Here is a 19,271-nt window from a genome sequence, read left to right on the forward strand (position 1 = left end):
CTGGGGAGGAGCACATGCTGAAGTGGGGATATACTGAAGATGCGGCAGACTGCGAGTGTGGACGGGGCCTCCAGACTATGGAACATCTCCCGAGCTGTGACATGCTGCATGACACACGCACTGTAAAGGATCTTGCAGAGGCCAACGACGTGGCACTTAAAAATTTGCCCGCTTTTGGCAAACATTTGTGTGATGACACGAATACATTTTAAAAACTCAGCAGGTCAGGCAGCATCTCTGGAGAAAAGATATAGGTGACATTTCGGGTCGGGACTTTTCTTCAGACTGAAAGATCGAGAAGGCCAGAACAGTATAGGGCCAGCGACAGACGACCTCAGGAAAAGAGGTCATCTCTTTATGGCCCATTGATGGCTGGAAAAGATGTGCTAATGACAGAGACACAGGATGCGTGAAGAAGGGTCTCGACCCGAAACGTCACCCGTTTCTTCTCTCCAGAGATGCTGCCTGTCCCGCTGAGTTACTCCAGCATTGTGTGTCTCTCCTCGGTGTAAGCCAGCATCTGCAGTCCCCTCCTACACAGGAAGCGAATCGTATCATTTATCAATTTGATGGAAAAACCGATTGAGCAACTGGAATTAAAACGTTGGCAAACAAATGGACCTTGATGATGCATTAGCTCCTCCAATTATAATGAAGATTAAAATCAATCTCGAGAATATACTTCAGAATTTAATCATCAAGTGAACAAAGAGAATAAAGAAGATTGGATGTTTATTCAGGGTAGACAAGGAGTGATGAGCGTTAAATACATATGCATATGGTTCAGGACATATATTGATATATTTGGTTGAAAATAAATAAGTTTACATTACAATAATATATTACACAACCTTATTAAAAATATAAAAATCGTTGTTGTACGCATTCTGTACATTGATGTATTGTTTGATTATTTCCCGTTCATCAACGCATTTTAAACATCAATACAGCTGATGTACACTGACAAAGGGGATAGTGCAGTCTAACCTTTATGCTTACTTGGTCTACAGGTGGGAGTTTAGAGCAGACATACAGTATTGTCTCTCAGGCCTCAGCATCAGATGGTGTTTAGCACTGGTCCTCTCCCAGTACCTCTGGGATTTCACTCAAGTCCATTGATGTGTCCTGCATCAGCGATTTACTTGTGCGAGTGATGGGATCGGCAAAGACCTCCACCGAGCTGGAGATGGACTGGAGGGACCTCTCTCGGAAGTAGTTGATGGCCTCGTGATCGATGAACATCTGCTCTTCTCGAAGGCTTTGCTCGTAGAGTTTGCGCTTGTGCCGAAACTCTATGACCGTCTTGGTGTAGGAGTTCAGCGTGGTGACCGAGGCCGCCATGCAACAGGTGAAGGATCCCCATGCAAGACTGTGGAGAGGGAAAGAGCAGCGAATGAAGCAATCTTATTTACTTTGGTATAGTTTAGTTTAGAGATGCAGTGCGAAAACAGGCCCTTCGGACCACCGAGTCCGCACCGACCAACGATCACCGCACACTTACACTAGCCTACACACACTAGGGATCATTTATATTTACACCAAGCCAATTAACCTACAAACCTGTACAGGGATGGCAGGACTTTCATATGAAGAAAGACTGGATAGACTCGGCTTGTACTCGCTGGAATTTAGAAGTTTAGGGGGGATCTTATAGAAACTTACAAAATTCTTAAGGGGTTGGACAGGCTAGATGCAGGAAGATTGTTCCCGATGTTGGGGAAGTCCAGAACAAGGGGTCACAGTTTAAGGATAAGGGGGAAGTCTTTTAGGACCGAGATGAGAAAGTTTTTTTTCACACAGAGAGTGGTGAATCTGTGGAATTCTCTGCCACAGAAGGTAGTTGAGGCCAGTTCATTGGCTATATTTAAGAGGGAGTTAGATGTGGCCCTTGTGGCTAAAGGGATCAGGGGGTATGGAGAGAAGGCAGGTACGGGATACTGAGTTGGATGATCAGCCATGGTCATATTGAATGGCGGTGCAGGCTCGAAGGGCCGAATGGCCTACTCCTGCACCTATTTTCAATGTTTCTATGTCTTTGCAGTGTGGGAGCAAACCGAAGATCTCGGAGAAAACCCACGCAGGTCATGAGGAGAACGTACAAACTCCGTACATACCGCATCCATAGTAAGGTTCGAACCCGGGACTCTGGTGCTGTAAGGCAGTAGCTCGACGGCTACGCCATTATTAATTCAAGTTCTTAAGCAAATCCTTTGCCCTTGAAAATCTTCTGTGCCAAATGACGTTTTTATTTACTCTGAACTACGAATTGCTTGAACTAGGAACTTCGGGCTTTATTTTTGTTTTTGCACTATATTATTTTTTAAATTTATGAGCATTCTTGTTGTTTATGGTACCTACAGTGTATTATGTTTACGTACCTGTTGTACTACCGCAAGTAAGAATTTCATTGGGACATACGACAATAAAATACTGCAGTCCAAACCCGAAACGTCACCGACCATTTTCGCCAGAGATGCTGAGATGCTGCCTGGCCCACTGAGTTACTCCAGAATTTTGTGTCTATCTTCATTATAACACTCTTGACCTTTGAGGGAATGTTATCAAACACAGAGCCAAGCACAGTCTGGTCTTAAAGATAGACAGAGGGTGCTAGAGTAACTCAGCGGGTCAGGCAGCATCTCTGGAGAAAAGGCATAGGCGGCGTTTTGGTTCGAGATCCTTCTTCAGACTGAGAGTCAGGGGAAAGGGAAATGAGAGATATAGACGGTGATATAGAGAGATACAGAACAAATAAATGAAAGATATGCAGAAAGGTAACGATGATAAAGGAAATAGGCCATTGTTAGCTGTGGGCTAGGTGAAAACGAGTTCCAGACAATAAGACTCAACAAGACGACTTTGAACCTAGCACAAATAATTGGGTGGGATGGGACAGAGAGAGAGAGAGAGAGAGAGAGAGGGGATGCCAGGGTTACTTGAAGTTAGAGATATCGATTTTCATACCGCTGGGTTGTAAGCTGCCCAAGCGAAATGTGAGGCGCTGTTCCTCTAATTTATGTTTGGCCTCACTCTGACAATGGAGGAGGCCATAAGATATATACACTCCAAACTTCTTTTTGTTTATCATATTTTTTACAGAGTACCATGTTTACATCTTCTGTTGTTCTGCTGCAAGTAAGAATCTCTGTTCTGACTGGGACATATGATGATAAAACATGCTGGACTCCTGACATCCTGCTTATAATGGGGCGACCGGGACTGTACGCGATACTCCAAAGTGCAGGTACATGAGTATTTTTTTAAACCACATTTGGCATGATGTACTTTTTTTGAAATCTACTCCTGCCTTTCAGGATCTTGGTGTTGATTCTAAGAGAGGTGATGAAATTAATACCCACGTGACTACAATTATCAAGAGAGATCATAATGAGTTTACTGAGAGTGGATTATGGTTGTCATGACCTTTGGGGCTTGATAAATGCATCAGAGAGGTGACTCATATCTCATTAGTGTGGTCTAGCTTCAAGCCCAGAGGACCTGTGTGCAGAGGTCAATTGTTAATCTATCGTGCTAACCTCTTCCTATTCCCAAGCACATTTTGGTCCAAGTAGACAGGTATTTTTTAAATCAATAAGGGAATCAACGATTATTGGGAACAGGCATGAAAATGGAGCTGAGATAGACACAAAGTGCTGGAGTAGCTCAGCGGGACAGACAGGATCTCTGGAAAAAAGAATGGGTGACTTTTTGGATCAAACTCGGAAGAAGGTCTCAACCCGAAACGGTACCCACCCCTTTTCGCCAGAGATGCTGCCTGTCCCGCTGAGATACTCCAGCACTTTGTGTCGAGCCTTGGTACAAACCAGCATCTGCAGATCTTTGATTCTACAAAATGGAACTGAGGCCAGGATCAGTTTAGTCATAATCATACTGACTGGCAGAACGAGGTCATAGGTTCCCATGGCCTACTTTTCTTCTCATTTCTTTTTTGTTGCTACCTCTATATATAAAATATCTGGGCGGCACAGTGGTAGAGCAGCCATGTTTCAGCGCCAGAGACCTGAGTTCGATCCTGACCTCGGGCGCTGTCTGTGTGGAGTTTGCGGTGCTCTCCCTGTGACCTTGTGGGTTTTCTCCGGGCGCTCCGGCTTCCTCCCACATTCCGAAGACGTGTGAGTTTGTAGGTTAATTGGTCTCAGTAAATTGCCCCTGGTGTGTCTCGGGCATGGATGGGAAAGGGGCACAACATATAATCATTGTGAGCGGGTGATCGATGGACGGCATGGACTCAGTGGGCTGGGTTTCCATGCTGTATCTCTAAACTAAACTGAACTAACCTAGACAAATGCCAATGTTCAACTCTACATTACAATCTCTGACAGCTTCAAACAAATTAGTAGCGCAGGGAGGAGGCAAATTGACCTGATTTGCTTCTTCTGGGAGTTTGGAGGAAGAGTTGTGATTCATCCCACATCCCTGTGGACAATTATTCACAACATTGCTGATTATTAATGCTGGCTTCAAGAATCAGTTATTTTTATCTTCACGGTATGCTCCTCAATCTTTCAGCAGTGAATTCACATCACGATGTGCTGTTAAAATCCTATAGACAATCACGTTGAGAGGAGAAGGGGAATGTGACCATCATGGAGAAATAGTTTATTCACAATTCACTGTTGATTTCTTTTGTAAATTAACTCCTCAAAATACAAAATGAAATGCAAGAATGAAATATAAATGATGGTTAGTTAAACTGCAAAATTTCTATTCCTACTTTATTGTTTATTTTCATCAATAGGTTGGCTTAATACAACATTATGTTAGAGGGTGGTGAATATGTGGAACTCATTGCCTCAGATAGCTGTAAGACAGTCGATGGATATTTTATAGGGCAGAGGTTGACAGGTTCTTGATTAGCACGGGTGTCAATGGTTATGGGGAGAAGGCAGGAGAATGGGGTTGAGAGGGAGAGATAGATCAGCCATGATTGAATGGCAAAGTAAACTTGATGGGCTGAATGGCCTAATTCTGCTCCTATCACTTATGAATTTATGAACCTGTGCTAACAATAAATTAGACCAAATCTCATTAAATTGTTAAACAATCCCATTAAGTTCTATTGAGTTGGACGAAGTGTCCCAAACCAAATCGTTGCACATTCTTTTTCTCCAGAGATGCTGCCTTGTTTATGCTGGCCAAGCTGCCCCATCTAAGCTGGTCACATTTATCTGTATTTGGCCCACGTACAAAATCATGCTGACTATCCATAATGAACCCGTGTCCATCCAAATGTACGGCTAAAAAGAAGACAGAGTTATGATCATGAGTCATTCCGCTATTTCAAAGTGGTGCAAGAATCGCAGGAGAATCCAGCGTGGTGTACGTATTGGCTTTTCCAAAACAATTCCCACATATGGGAATGGCATTCAATAAAGGACTTCCAACTTTGAGCTGTAGACAACATCTCCGGAGAAAAAGGATGGGTGATGTTTCTGGTCGGGACCTTTCTTGATGAAGCCTTCTCGAAGGACCCTTCTTCAGACTGGACATCTCTGGAGAAATAGGACGGGTGACGTTTCGAGTCAGGACCCTTCTTCAGACCGGCAACCAGTATCTGCAATTCTTTGTTTCTACCTCCTGTGAGCTAACTGGACAATGCTCAGACAAATTGCCAAGGCGATATAGGCGAGGGAATGGAATTTGGAACAGAGAGGGCAGTTAAAGACGCAAAGTGCTGGAGTAACTCCGAGGGTCAGGCAGCGCCCCTAGAGCACATGGATAGGTGATGTTACGGGGTGAGACCCTTCTTGATGAAGCCTTCTGTCTTCCCGATACTTAGTTGGAAGAAATTATTTCTCATCTGGTGAAAGAATTTGGAAACAATGGAGGGTGAGGAGAAGCGAAGGGCAGCGGTAGAGTTGCTGCCTTAGCGCCAGAGACCCGGGTTCAATCCCGACTATGGGAGCTGTCTATACGGATTTTGCAGATTCTCCCCGTGACCCGCGCGGATTTTCTCCGGGTGCTCCGGTTTCCACCCATACGCCAAAGATGTACAGGTTGATAGATTATTGGCTTTGGTGAAAAATTGTAAATTGTCCCTGGTGAAATTGTCCCCTCACGTGTGGGATAGTGCTAGTGTACAGGGTGATCGCTGATCGGCACGGACTCGGTGGGCCGAAGGGCCTGTTTCCGTGCTGTATCTCAAAGTACTAAAGTTACTAAAGTACCAAAGAAGAAAGGTGAAGCTAGGTTTCGCCAACGAGTACGATGCAGTTTATGTGGAATCTGCTTTGACTCCTCAACGTGTTTATGTCTATGCTTGAAGCCCAACATCAGCCCGACTCGTTAGTAAGGACAAATACAGATACACTGATGTATTTATGCTTCCAATATTTTCCTTCGGGGTGGTGGTGAGTGAGTGGCATGTGTATATTACTTGAAAAAGGCGCCATGTAGCCAATAAATCTGAGGCACAAAATACATTAAAATCAAAGCACTTAATCTATCATGCAATAAAGTCACACAAGACCCATTAAAATTCAAACACTAAAGGGTACCATTGACTTTGGCATGTTCAAGGTCATGTGTTGTAACATAAAGAATAGATTCTGGCCTTGGTTAACCAAGACTTATGATTTTCACAGACTAGTTTTCATTGTCAAACTTTAAGCCTATGTTCCCTGTGTCCTCACTTCCAATAACAAGTGCAGCAAGCTCACAGAGTTTGTAGTCTCTGAGAGCGAAACTATCCGCTTAACTTCCCTTTTGCTTGGAGCTTCCTTCACCTTTCACCACCCTGCACCCTGCACCCTGGCCCCGTGCCAAGATCACGATGGTTCACTGTTATCATCCTCTCTGTGGAAGCCCACCAATATCTCTCACAAGGCGGGAGAGGGCTCTGCCGACGCGGCTGCCTGCCCCTTTTCCAGGGTTACGTCAGCTCCAGGGTGGTTTTAGAAAGGGACTACGCGCTGTCCACTGGTGCCCTGGAGCTTTTCCGGGACCGTTGGGCGCAGTTGGAGGTGGAATATGGAATCCTCAATAAGGATGCAAAATAGTTATTTAATATTTAGAATTTAAGAATATTTGTTTAACTTTGTATCATGGTGGTGGGTTTGTTTGTATTGTTTTGTATTGTACATACCATTTCTGTAAATAATTGATTACAATTATTTTTGTTTAAAAAAAAATAATATCTCTCACAATTCCCATTCTCCAGCCTATTCCAACTGAACATTGACCATTCATCTTCTCATCTTGATTCCTGGGTGCAGTTATGGCAAAAGGTTTCTAACTCTGGGCCAAGACATTGCTGTATCCAGCCCGCGTGCTAGCCGATGTGCGTGGGACATCCCACACTAATAGAATTCACACACAGGTGTTTCCACTTCTAAATACTGAAGAGAAAACACAACTCTCTGGATCCAAGGGACTGGTTCAATCTTGGAAGGAAAGATCAGAATGAATGGGTTAACAGTTATGAACCTGGTCCTCAGAACAGAAGATACCAAGTGCAAAACACTCAAGCTCATTCCCTCTGAGAGAGAATGTGAAGAACGTCTCTAAACTTCTCTGAGGCGGCACAGTGGCGCAGCGGTAGAGTTGCTGCCTCACAGCGCCAGAGACCCGAGTTCCAACCCGACTACGGGTACAGTCTGCATGGAGTTTGTACGTTCTCCATGTGACCTGCGTGAGTTTTCTCCGGATGCTCCGGTTTGCGCCCACACTCCATAGATGGTGCAGGTTTCCAGGTTAATTTGGCTTCTGTAAAATTGTCCTGAGTGTGTCGGATGGAACTAGTGTATGGGTGATCGCTGGTCGGCGTGGATTCGGTGGGCCGAAGGGCCTGTTTCCACGTTACATCTCTACACTAAACGAATAAAATGGTTTCAACCTGACGGGAATTAGCCCTACAGCTTGAGCATAGGAAATAATGTTCAAAACCGTATTTAGGAGCATTCAAAAATGGCACAATTAATTATTAGGCACTTGAGGTGTTTCTTCACGAATATTCCAGCAAGCAAAAAAGCGCATAAGCCCTGAGGAAAATAAAAAAGTTTTGAATAAATCCTCTTGAGAAAACATTCAAACTAATAACTTATATTCAAAAATTTCTCGGCAGGTTGTACAATTATTAAGGGCAGGAGATTGGGGCCTACCTTTATTTATTCCTGTCCAATCATTCCCCATTTCCCAATAGTTATATCAGATAACTACAAACTCATTCATTACTTATTTGTCGAGGGAATGGAGTTTTGAACAGCCCAAAGGCATTTTCATGCACAAATATAATTTATATATGCAAATATTATAGACTTTTGGAAATGGAGTTCGATTGTTAAAAATAGACATTCAATCATTGGCATGCTAGAAGAATTTGATAGCATGGATTTTTGATTCCAGAACCTGTGTATTTCAATTCTTAAAAGTCAGTGGGATATCCACTATCATATCTATATCTGTGATCATAGCTGACAGCCCTAGGCATATAATTTTAATATCTTGTAATATGAAATTTCAAAGGGCTGCTGGAGTAAATCAGCGAGTGTGTTTTCTGTACTCTCTCTCTCTGAAAAAGCAATAGATAATAGACAATAGGTGCAGGAGTAGGCCATTTGGCCCTTCGAGCCAGCACCACCATTCAATGTGATCATGGCTGATCATTCTCAATCAGTACCCCGTTCCTGCCTTCTCCCCATACCCCCTGACTCCGCTATCCTTAAGAGCTCTATCTAGCTCTCTCTTGAATGCATTCAGAGAACTGGCCTCCACTGCCTTCTGAGGCAGAGAAAAGCAAGCAGTATAAAATCACAATATACCTCTACACCTTGTCTTGCTAGAACATGCAGTCAAGGGCTTCGCAAACATCACAAAGGGCAGCATGGTGGCGAAGCGGTAAGGTTGCTGCCTTACCATGCTTACAGCGTCAGAGACCCAGGTTCGATCCCGACCACGTGTGCTGTCTGTACAGAGTTTGTACGTTTTCCCCGTGACTGCGTGGGTTTTCTCCGAGATCAGTCTCCTTCCACACTCCAAAGACGTACAGGATTGTAGGTTAATTGGCTTGGTATAAATGTAAATTGCCCCTAGTGTGTGTAGGATAGTGCTAATGTGCGGGGATCGTTGGTCGGTACAGACTCGATGGGCCTAAGGGCCTGTTTCCGTGCTGTATCTCTCAACTAAACTAATCATGATGGTAGCAATACAAGAAAAAGCACTTGCCCTGTATACCATTCTGCACATCCTCAGAGCTCCAAATAGTGAAAGGCTTGGACGGAATGGATATGGAGAGGATGTTTCCACTAGTGGGAGAGTCAAGGACCAGAGAGAGCCTCAGAATAAAAGGACTTACCATTAGACAGGAGATGAGGAGAAATTTATTTAGTCAGAGGGTGGTGAATCTGTGGAATTCATTGCCACAGATGGGTGTGGAGGTCATCAATGGATATTTTTAAGGCGGAGATTGACAGATTGGCAGAAACAGGCCCTTCGCCCCACAGAGTCCATACTGACCATCGATCGCCGGTACACTAGTTCTATGTTATCCCACTTTTGCATCCTACGCACACAAGGAGCAATTTACAGAAGCCAAATAACTTATAAACCTGTTCGCCTTTGGAATGTGGGGGGAAACCAGAGCACCCGGAGAAAATCCACGTGGTCACAGGGAGAACGTACAAACTCCACACAGGCAGCATCCGTAGTCAGGGTCAAGCAGTAACCCTACCGCTGATATGAAAAAATACCTGAGAAAAGTAGATGAGAACACATAACATTGCGGTTATAGTACTGGAGGCCTGCACTCTAGAAGTACCCTCACCTTGAACAAAGCTATTGCCAGTTTTGTTACGGCACAACAAAGACTGTTCTACTTAAGAACACTGAAAAAGTCTGCTGTACCCCAACAGCTGTTGACGACCTTCTACCGCTGCACCATAGAGAGCATCCTAACGCATGGCATCCCTGTGTGGTACCTCAGCTGCACGGAGGCAGAAAGGAAAGCTCTACAGCGGGTAGTCCATAGAGCTCAGAGGGCCATCGGAACACAGCTACCAGACTTGGAGGGCATCTACAACACACGATGCCTCAGAAAAGCCACCAGCATCCACAAAGACTCTTCACACCCCTGCAACAGTCTGTTCGAACTCCTTCCATCGGGCAGACAATACAAGGCCTTCTACGCCCGCACCTCCAGACTCAGGAACAGCTTCATCCCCAGGGCCATAGCTGCTATGAACCAGTCCTGCTGAGCCGGATGACCACAACGCATAGATCAACTTGCACTTTACCCTGTCTAAAACTGTTACAATTGTTTCTTTTCGGTGGGTTGCTGTTGTCTAAATTACTTAAATTATTGCATTGTATGGGAGGCGCATTCCCAATCTCGTTGTACCCCTGGGTACAATGACAATAAAGATATATTGTATTGTATTGTATTGTATAGACAATGTGGAAAATACCCAGTTATGTCCTATCCATAAAACGGAGGAGAAATCCAACCCAACTAATTGCTGTCCAATGAGTCTACTATCAATCTTCAGCAGTGTTATGGAAGGAGATATCGCCAATGCTATCCAGCAGCGTTTACTCACCACTAACCTCATCCGTGTCCATTTTGAATTTTGTCAACACCACTTGTACAGGTACAGACCAAAGAAATCAATTCCAGAGGTAAATTGAAAGTGAATTTCCTGAATATTAAGGCAATATTTGACCAAATGTGACATAAAAGGAGTCTTAAAACTGAAATCAATGGGCATCAAGGGGTGAAAGTCCATTCGCCAATGGTTAGAGCCATGTATCACAGAGGATGGCAGTCTGAAGAAGGGTCACCACCCGAAATATCGCCCATCATTTTTCACCAGAGATTCTGCCTGAGCCGCTGAGTTACTCCAGGACTTTACATCTGCATCCTGCATCCGCAGATCCCTCTTTCCACACGGTTGGAGTCGTTGGGTTTCAATCATCCGTACACCACAGCACGACTGTATGAGTTGAGCAGAACATTGTTCCAGAGCCACCCATCTTGAGCTGCTTCATCAACTATTACCTCCCTCTTCCAAAGATTACAGGGCCGCATGTTTACTGATGATAGCACAATATTCAATTCCGCTCGTAACTCAGCAGGCAGAAATAACAGCAAACGAAGCAATCTGCAACACCTAGAGATAGCATTCAGGCAAGCGCTGATGTGGTAAATAACACTCATGTCATGAAAATTCCCAGGCACTGACTTTTCCCCGCTATCAATATCCTAGGGGTTACCTTTGATCAGAAGCTCAATCAAATCAGAGATTTTTTATTTTTTTTCGCTCGAAAAATGGCAAGACGCATTTTAAATAGTAATGGTGAGTGAAAGGGAAAGACAGGTTTAATCCACCAGCATGAGTCATATTCATGACTGCATTATACTGGCAAATTAATTTCAGCATTAATGAACTGTGCTGTTTGCTGCTGATAAGTTTCACAGGGAGTTCAACCTTTGTCATCTTTCTTGCTTAAGACTCCACACATCAACGGGCAGCTCGACGGAATTGCTGCTTTATTTTTATGATACACTTAATTACATTAGAATTATGAGCACTCTGCCACCTCAGTCGAAGGGATGCATCCACCCCACAGAACGAGGAAATTGTTAAGAAAAAGGCAGCGCAGCAGAGTTGACGGTGAATCAATATTATGGGCCAATGTTAAAAGTAAACAAATAGTGCATCAAGTACGAACCGGCACGTAAAAATAATCGCAATTGCAAAAATTGCAACATCCAGGGTAGGATAACTTAAGAAATATTACTGTCACCGTTTGCAAAGGGTTATTTATTAAAGATGCTGTGGAAGTTCAGGATGCAATTGGAAATTTAAAACTTGGCTTATCACAAAAAAGGAGGTCGACACAAAATGCTGGAGTAACTCAGCGGGTCAGGCAGCATCTCGGGAGAGAAGGAATGGGTGACGTTTTGGGTCGAGACCCTGCCTCAGACTCTGAGGAAAGGTCTCGACCCGAAATGTCACCCATTCCTTCTCTCCCGAGATGCTGCCTGACCTGCTGAGTTACTCCAGCATTTTGTGCCTACCTTCGATTTAAACCAGCATCTGCAGTTTTTTTCCTACACGAAAAAGAAGGTAATTTGTGTGTGCAATAAGTTCATAGGTAAATATCAAATTAGCTGTAGAAAGGTCTTGACCCGAAACGTCACCTATTCCTTTTCTCCAGAGATGCTGCCTGACCCGCTGTTACTCCAGCTTTTTGTGTCTATCCTCAAATCAGCTGGGTTGTTAACAGGCCATAACTAGGTGAGTCTTGTCGAGTATTTTCCAGTGCTGTAAATATGCTGGGAACAGCTTCGCTCAGGGTGAGGGTACTTCTCGAATGCAGGCCTTCAGTACTATAATACAGCCACAGTACGTTTATACGTTATAGGAGCGGAATTAGGCCATTCGGCCCATCAAGTCTACTCCACCATTGAATCATGGCTGCTCTATCTTTCCCTCTCAACCCCATTCTCCTGCCTTCTCCCCATAAGCCCTGACGCCCATATTAATCAAGAATCTATCAATCTCTGCCTTAAAAATATCCATTGACTTGGCCTCCATAGCCTTCTGTGGCAATTAATTCCACAGATTCACCACCCACTGACCCTCTGAATGTTGCCTTTGCTGCATCCACTTTTATGCAATCCCAAATAGGAACAGAAAATTGCCAGAAACACTCAGTTGATCAGACAGCATCTGTGGGGAGATACATGCAGTTAATGTTTCAGGTAGAAAACCTTACATTGAAAACACTTCTGGAAGGGTCTTTAACCTGAAACGTTACCTGTGTGCACCTTGCCACAGGCACTGCCTGACCTGCTGAGTCTGTCCAGCATTGTCTGTTTTTGTTCGTGTGTCCTATACCCAATTGCATTTAAATTGCGTTCTGTCTGAAGAAACGTCACCCATTTCTTCTCTCCTGAGATGCTGCCTGACCACTGAGTTACTCCAGCATTTTGTGTCTACCTCCGCATTTAAACATTGGTTAGCAGTGGGGTCAAAAGATTAAGGACATAATAACAGAAGAAGACCATAAAGCTTCCTCGGCTTTGTACCCCTGTACAATGACAATAAAGATATATTGTATTGTATTGTATTGTATTGTATTGTATTGTATTGACACCATCCTTTGTCTAACAGGTGGCACAGCGGTGGAGTTGCTGCCTCTCAGCGCCAGAGACCCGGGTTCGATCCTGACTTCGGGTACTGTCTGTGTGGAGTTTGTGCTTCTCCCGGTGACCAGGTGGGTTTCCTCCGGGTGCTCCAGTTTCCTCCCACATCCCAGAGACGTGCAGGTTTGTGGGTTGATTGGCTTCTGTGAGTCGTCGCCGGTGTGTAGGATAGAAATAGTGGACGAGTGACCGTTGGTCGGCACGGACTCGGTGGGCCGAAGGGCCTGTTTAGTCACTAAACTAAACTAAACTAAGCTAAGCTAAACTAAATAGAGCGCCCTTAATTAAAAAAACCTCACCCATGCAAGCTGTCCTGTAATTTAACTATGTTTTCACAAGACGTTGTCATTTGATGATGTTCCCTCTTCGTTATTCCTATTGAGGTTTTGAGTAGCTGCTTCGTCACCAAGTGCAACACAGTGACCTCTACAGGCGACGTGGGAACTGCGCAAAAGTACTTCAACAAGCGTTACTCAGCATGACGAGAAGCCTCTTTGAAGCCCTCGTGTCGAAGGAACTCCCACCGTTCTCAGACAAAGGAAGTGATAGCAACAGCCATGTCAAAGAAATTGGACTCGAAAATTTTAACTCAAAGGAAAGACAAGCTTAATAAAATAAAGGGAGGGGGAGATTTAAACATGGCATATAACATATGTGTAGGAAGGAACTGCAGATGCTGGTTTACACCAAAGATAGACACAAGATGCTGAAGTTAACTCAGCAGGACAGGCAGCACCTCTGGAGAGAAGGAATGGGTGACGTTTCGGGTCGAGGCCCTTCTCCAGACTGAGAGTCAGGGGAGAGGGAAACGAGAGATATGGATGAGTAAGGTGTGAAAACGAGTGATCAACGGGGACGAAGGTCAAGGGAAGTGTACAATGGATCATTGTTAGCTAGGGGAAGATGACGACGAGGCATACAATGTAAAATTTAACCAGGAGGACAGTCAGCCAGGTCGGAGAACTGGTGTGAGAAGTGGAAACACTTTCACGTCTCTACTGGCCTTCATCCCACACACAGTTGGGGCACCCTATACAGGGACACATTTTGGTTCCAAACAGTGCAGTATTCTAAGACCAACGCTAGTTACTAGTCAAACTATTACCTTGGGAATATGGATAGTTAACAGTGACTTAAATGAGGATTTTAGGATTTTTTTAACAGAACGGATTGGTCAGATAAGGCAGAATATTCCCTTGTTGAAGGGAAGTTTATTGGTGGACTACGCAATGTGGCTTTAATGACCGTTCTAGAATGGTGCCCCTCTTCGGATCGTTCACCTTGTCGTGGTGAAGAGGCTTGCGTGCCCCCATGATTCCGAGAGCCATGCCGTCGGAAGCACTAGCTTCTGGTAGGGCCACCCATGGCGGTAAGGTCGAGGATGAGGGTCCAGACTAAGAACGGTCCAACGTACAAGACCTCAACGGCAGACCAGGCGGATGAAGTTGTCTTGAACTCAACGGCTGTGAAGGCGGATGAAGGCTGCAACAGATCTATCAGCTCCAATCATCTTGGTTCCCTTGCCATTGGAATGAGTTGATTGATTTGTGAAGGACCGCGTGCTTCTTGGAGTGCAACATCAAGCGCATGCTAAACACACACACGCACAGGCGTCTTCGTTCTGACATCGGAACATAGACCATCATCCTCGACCTCGAGGGATAGCCACGACGACGACAACGAGAATGGTGCCATTCCTATCTAGTTTAGGATTGCTCGTCAACCCATTGTAGTGGGTTGCAATCAACTGACTGGTGAATTACTTCATGAAAAAGCATACGTTTTTAATCAATCTTCATATCAGTCATTGGAAAGTGTTATTAATTAGAACATCTGAAAGGTCCCTCAAGTTCAGAGGGTGGAGAATCTGTGGAATTCATTGCTGCAGACGGCTGTGGTGACCAAGTCATTGGGTATTTTTAAAGTGGAGATGAATAGGCTCTAGAAAGGTAAGGGTGTCAAAGGTCATGGTGAGAAGGCAGGAGAATCGGGTTGAGAGGGTCAGATAGATCAGCTATAACTGAAAGGCGGAGTAGATTTGATGGGCTGAATGGCCTAATTCTGTTCCTATGTTTTATGAACTTATGAAGCTCTATCCATCTCACCTTTGGTGTGAGAAGATTAGGTATTTTATCTAAGAATAAAGAATCATAAAATGCGTTCATATTTACTGTAGATACCAAAACGAAGTAACATTTCTGCAATTAAGAAGGCGCAATAAGAGTAAACCAAGATTGGTTTCATTGATTGAACTGCAATATGGTATAATTACAGGGGGAAATTCAAAGATGAATATTTGTAATGGAGTTTAATGCAGTAAAACCCAGGCAGTTGACACCACTATAATCGCTATAATTACTACATATATATGCCTTGATGTGGACTATTTTTGGAACAGCGCGAGGTCAATGTAGGCAGTACAGTACATTTTACTCCCACATGCCCAAGACATGGTGATTGGTTAAGTGGCTACTATAAATTGCCTCCAGTGTAGGCGTGTGACAGTGGAAAAAGGAGTAGTTCATGGACACATATGAGAGAGAAGTGCTTTAGGCAGGGAAAAAGGATGGGGGTGTAGGAATGATGGGATCGCCCAGTGTAGATTTGATGGCCCAAATGACCATCAGCTCGACTTTGTGGCAAAGTAAAACATGAATCGCTAGAATTCAAACAGAGCTAGCTCTCTGTGTTGTATAAGAAAATAACTGCAGATGCTGGTACAAATCGAAGGTATTTATTCACAAAACGCTGGAGTAACTCAGCAGGTCAGGCAGTATCTCAGGAGAGAAGGAATGGGCGACGTTTCGGGTCGAGACCCTTCTTCAGACTGATGTCACGGGGGCGGGACAAAGGATGGATATAGGTGGAGACAGGAAGACAGAGGGAGAACTGGGAAGGGGGAGGGGAAGAGAGGGACAGAGTAACTATCTAAAGTTGGAGAAGTCAATGTTCATACCACTGGGCTGCAAGCTGCCCAGGCGAAATATGAGGTGCTGTTCCTCCAATTTCCGGTGGGCCTCACTATGGCACTGGAGGAGGCCCATGACAGAAAGGTCAGACTGGGAATGGGAGGGGGAGTTGAAGTGCTCAGCCACCGGGAGATCAGATTGGTTAACGCGGACCGAGCGCAGATGTTGTGCGAAGCGATCGCCGAGCCTGCGTTTGGTTTCGCCGATGTAAATAAGTTGACATCTGGAGCAGCGGATGCAATAGATGAGGTTGGAGGAGGTGCAGGTGAACCTCTGTCTCACCTGAAAAGACTGTTTGGGTCCTTGGATGGAGTTGATAGCTTTCTATGTTCATAAGTTCATTAGTTATAGGAACAGAGCTGGGGCTTTGCTCAGGGTGAGGGTACTTCTAGAATGCAGGCCTTCAGTACTATAATACAGCCGCAATATGTTCATACGTTTATAGGTTATAGGAGCAGAATTAGGCTATATAGCCCATCGACTACTCCACCATTCAATCGTGGCTGATCTATCTTTCCCTCTCAACCCCATTCACTATCCGGTAAGTTTCAATGAGGTCCCCCCTCATCCTTCGAAAACTCCAGCGAGTACAGGCCCAGTGCCATCAAATGCTGATCATATGTTAACCCACTCATTCCAGGGATCATTCTCATAAACCTCTTCTGGACCTTTTCCAGAGCCAGCACATCCTTCCTCAAATATGGGGCCCAAAACTGCTCACAATGCTCCAAAAGTGGTCTGACCAGTGCCTTGTACAGCCTCAGCATTGCATCCCCGTTTTTATATTCTAGTCCTCTCGTAATAAATGCTGTGATGTTGCTCAGGTCAGTGACACAATTTCGCTTCGGATGCAAATGATAAATTTTGAATAAATAAATGTGCTGAAATTTTTTGAGGATGTAACAAGTAGAAATGATAATGGAGAGCCAGTGGATGTGGTGTATATGGACTTTCAAAAAGCCTTTGACAAGGTCCCACACAAGAGATTAGTGTGCAAAATTGGAGCACATGGTATTGGGGGTAGGGTATTGATATGGATAGAGAACTGGTTGGCAGTCAGGAAGCAAAGAGTAGGAATTAACGGGTCCTTTTCAGAATGGCAGGCAGTGACTAGTGGGATCCCACAAGGCTCGGTGCTGGGACCCCAGTTATTTACAATGTATATTAACGATTTAGACGAGGGAATTAAATGTGACATCTCCAAGTTTGCAGATGACACAAAGCTGGGCGGCAGTGTGAGCTGCGATGAGGATGCTATGAGGCTGCAGGGTGACTTGAATAGGTTGGGTGAGTGGGCAGATGTATGGCAGATGCAGTATAACGTGAATAAATGTGAGGTTATCCACTTTGGTGGCAAGAACAGGAAGGCAAATTATTATCTGAATGGTAGAGTTGTGCCTTACAGCGCTTTCAGCGCCGGAGACCCGTGTTCGATCCCTACTATGAGTGCTGTCTGTGCGGAGTTTGTACATTCTCCCTGTGACCACGTGGGTTTTCTCCGAGATTTTAGGTTTCCAGACGTACAAGTTTGTAAATTACAAATTGTCCTGAGTGCGTGTAGGATAGTGTTGGTGTGCGGGGATCGCTGGTCGGTGCGGGCTCGGTGGGCCAAAGGGCCTGTTTCCACCCTGTATCTCTAAACTGTGACGTGGAAAGATTTCCTCACACAACATGCAAGCTTTAAAACATTTTGAGATTCTCCAATTCAGAAACCGATGAAGTCTCGGTCATTCAGTTAATTCAAACAAGAGCTATTAATGCCTATTAATGAATCGATAGATATGAGGCACATTGCTGAAGCTGATGCAGCATCATAACGTGAGAAAAATTTTGATTCCGATTTCACTAAGACTTGTCTGGTGTACAAGTACAGCCCGCGAGGCTTTTAATATTCAAGAAATGCTGTTCGCAACGCCTACATTAAGTTGACTGTAGGCATGAGAGGTCGAGCTTCGTAAAACCATCTCCTCCCTGCCTACTCCATGTATAAATCTCTGGATGTTGACAGAGCAGATTGTTCACCATCTACTGCTCCACGAAGGGTCATATCTCCACCTCTGCAGAGCTGAATGATTCTGACTGCCTTGGGCACACTGACTGCCTCTGATCAGTGTCGCCCATTCACTTTGCATCACTGTGAACCATTCTCTGTACCATTCAGTCATAGAGTGATACAGTGTGGAAACAGGCCCTTCTGCCCAACTTGCCCATACCGGCCAACAATATCCCAGCTACACTAGTCCCACTTGCCTGCATTTGGTCCATATCCCTTCAAACGTGTCCTATCCATGTACCTGTCTAACTGTTTCTTAAACATTGGGATAGTCCCAGCCTCAACTACCTCCTCTGGCAGCTTGTTCCATCCACTCACCACCCTTTGTGTGTAAAAGTTACCCCTCAGATTCCTATTAAATCTTTTCCCCTTTACCTTGAACTTATGTTCTCTAGTCCTTGATTCCCCCACTCTGGGCAAGAAATTCTGTGCATCTACCCAATCTATTCCTCTCATATTATTTGGTTTCTGCAGAGTTCATCACATTGAAAATTAACAGCCCATGTTGTCATAGGTGTGAATCATTGTTAACTTTTATTGCTCTGCCTTTTTAACTAGATTCCCTGGTAGCTGACAGGGTCATCTGTGGGTGGAATGTCCTCTGGTCCTCGATTCCCCCACTCTGGGCAAGAGATTCTGTGCATCTACCCAATTTATCCCTTTATTAGATTTTATACACCTCTATAAGATCAGTTTGCACAGTTCTTTTACTAACGGCACTTTCAATGCATAGGGTGCAGGTTAGGATTTAATGTGGATGGGTCAGCTATCTGATTTTATATAATATCAACTGTATGCCTCTTAATGCCCATGTATGAATCCTTAAACATATCTTCATATTGTCAGGATTTTCCTAAAGTCTGGTTTGCGATGTATTTACTCTCAATACATGTATTCTATTCTCAATCTTTTCAGTCAATAATTTCCCAGCAAAGTCAGTCTGCTAATGTAACCTGCCACTATAAGCATTAATTTTGCTTTTAGCCCACATTCCACTTATTCAAATGCTCGCAGGGTCCCACTGGTAAATATTCTTGTTTTTATTTGAGTTTTAGAGATGCAGCGTGGAAACAGGCCCTTCGGT

The 19,271-nt window shown here is 44.4% G+C and overlaps 1 protein-coding gene across 3 annotated transcripts in view; it reads right to left on the minus strand.

The window, feature by feature from the left end:
- Positions 1–733: 733 nt before the first annotated feature.
- gsg1l (gsg1-like) overlaps positions 734–19,271 on the minus strand; it is a 140,305-nt gene continuing 121,767 nt past the window's right edge. For all 3 annotated transcript variants that reach the window (XM_078418462.1, XM_078418463.1, XM_078418464.1), the window contains one exon: positions 734–1,369. In XM_078418462.1, coding sequence (XP_078274588.1) covers positions 1,069–1,369 — 301 coding nt within the window. In that variant the 3' untranslated portion in view covers positions 734–1,068. The remainder of the gene's footprint in view (positions 1,370–19,271) is intronic.

This window comes from Rhinoraja longicauda, chromosome 21, assembly GCF_053455715.1.
Source record: "Rhinoraja longicauda isolate Sanriku21f chromosome 21, sRhiLon1.1, whole genome shotgun sequence".
NCBI classification, from domain to species: Eukaryota; Metazoa; Chordata; class Chondrichthyes; order Rajiformes; family Arhynchobatidae; genus Rhinoraja; species Rhinoraja longicauda.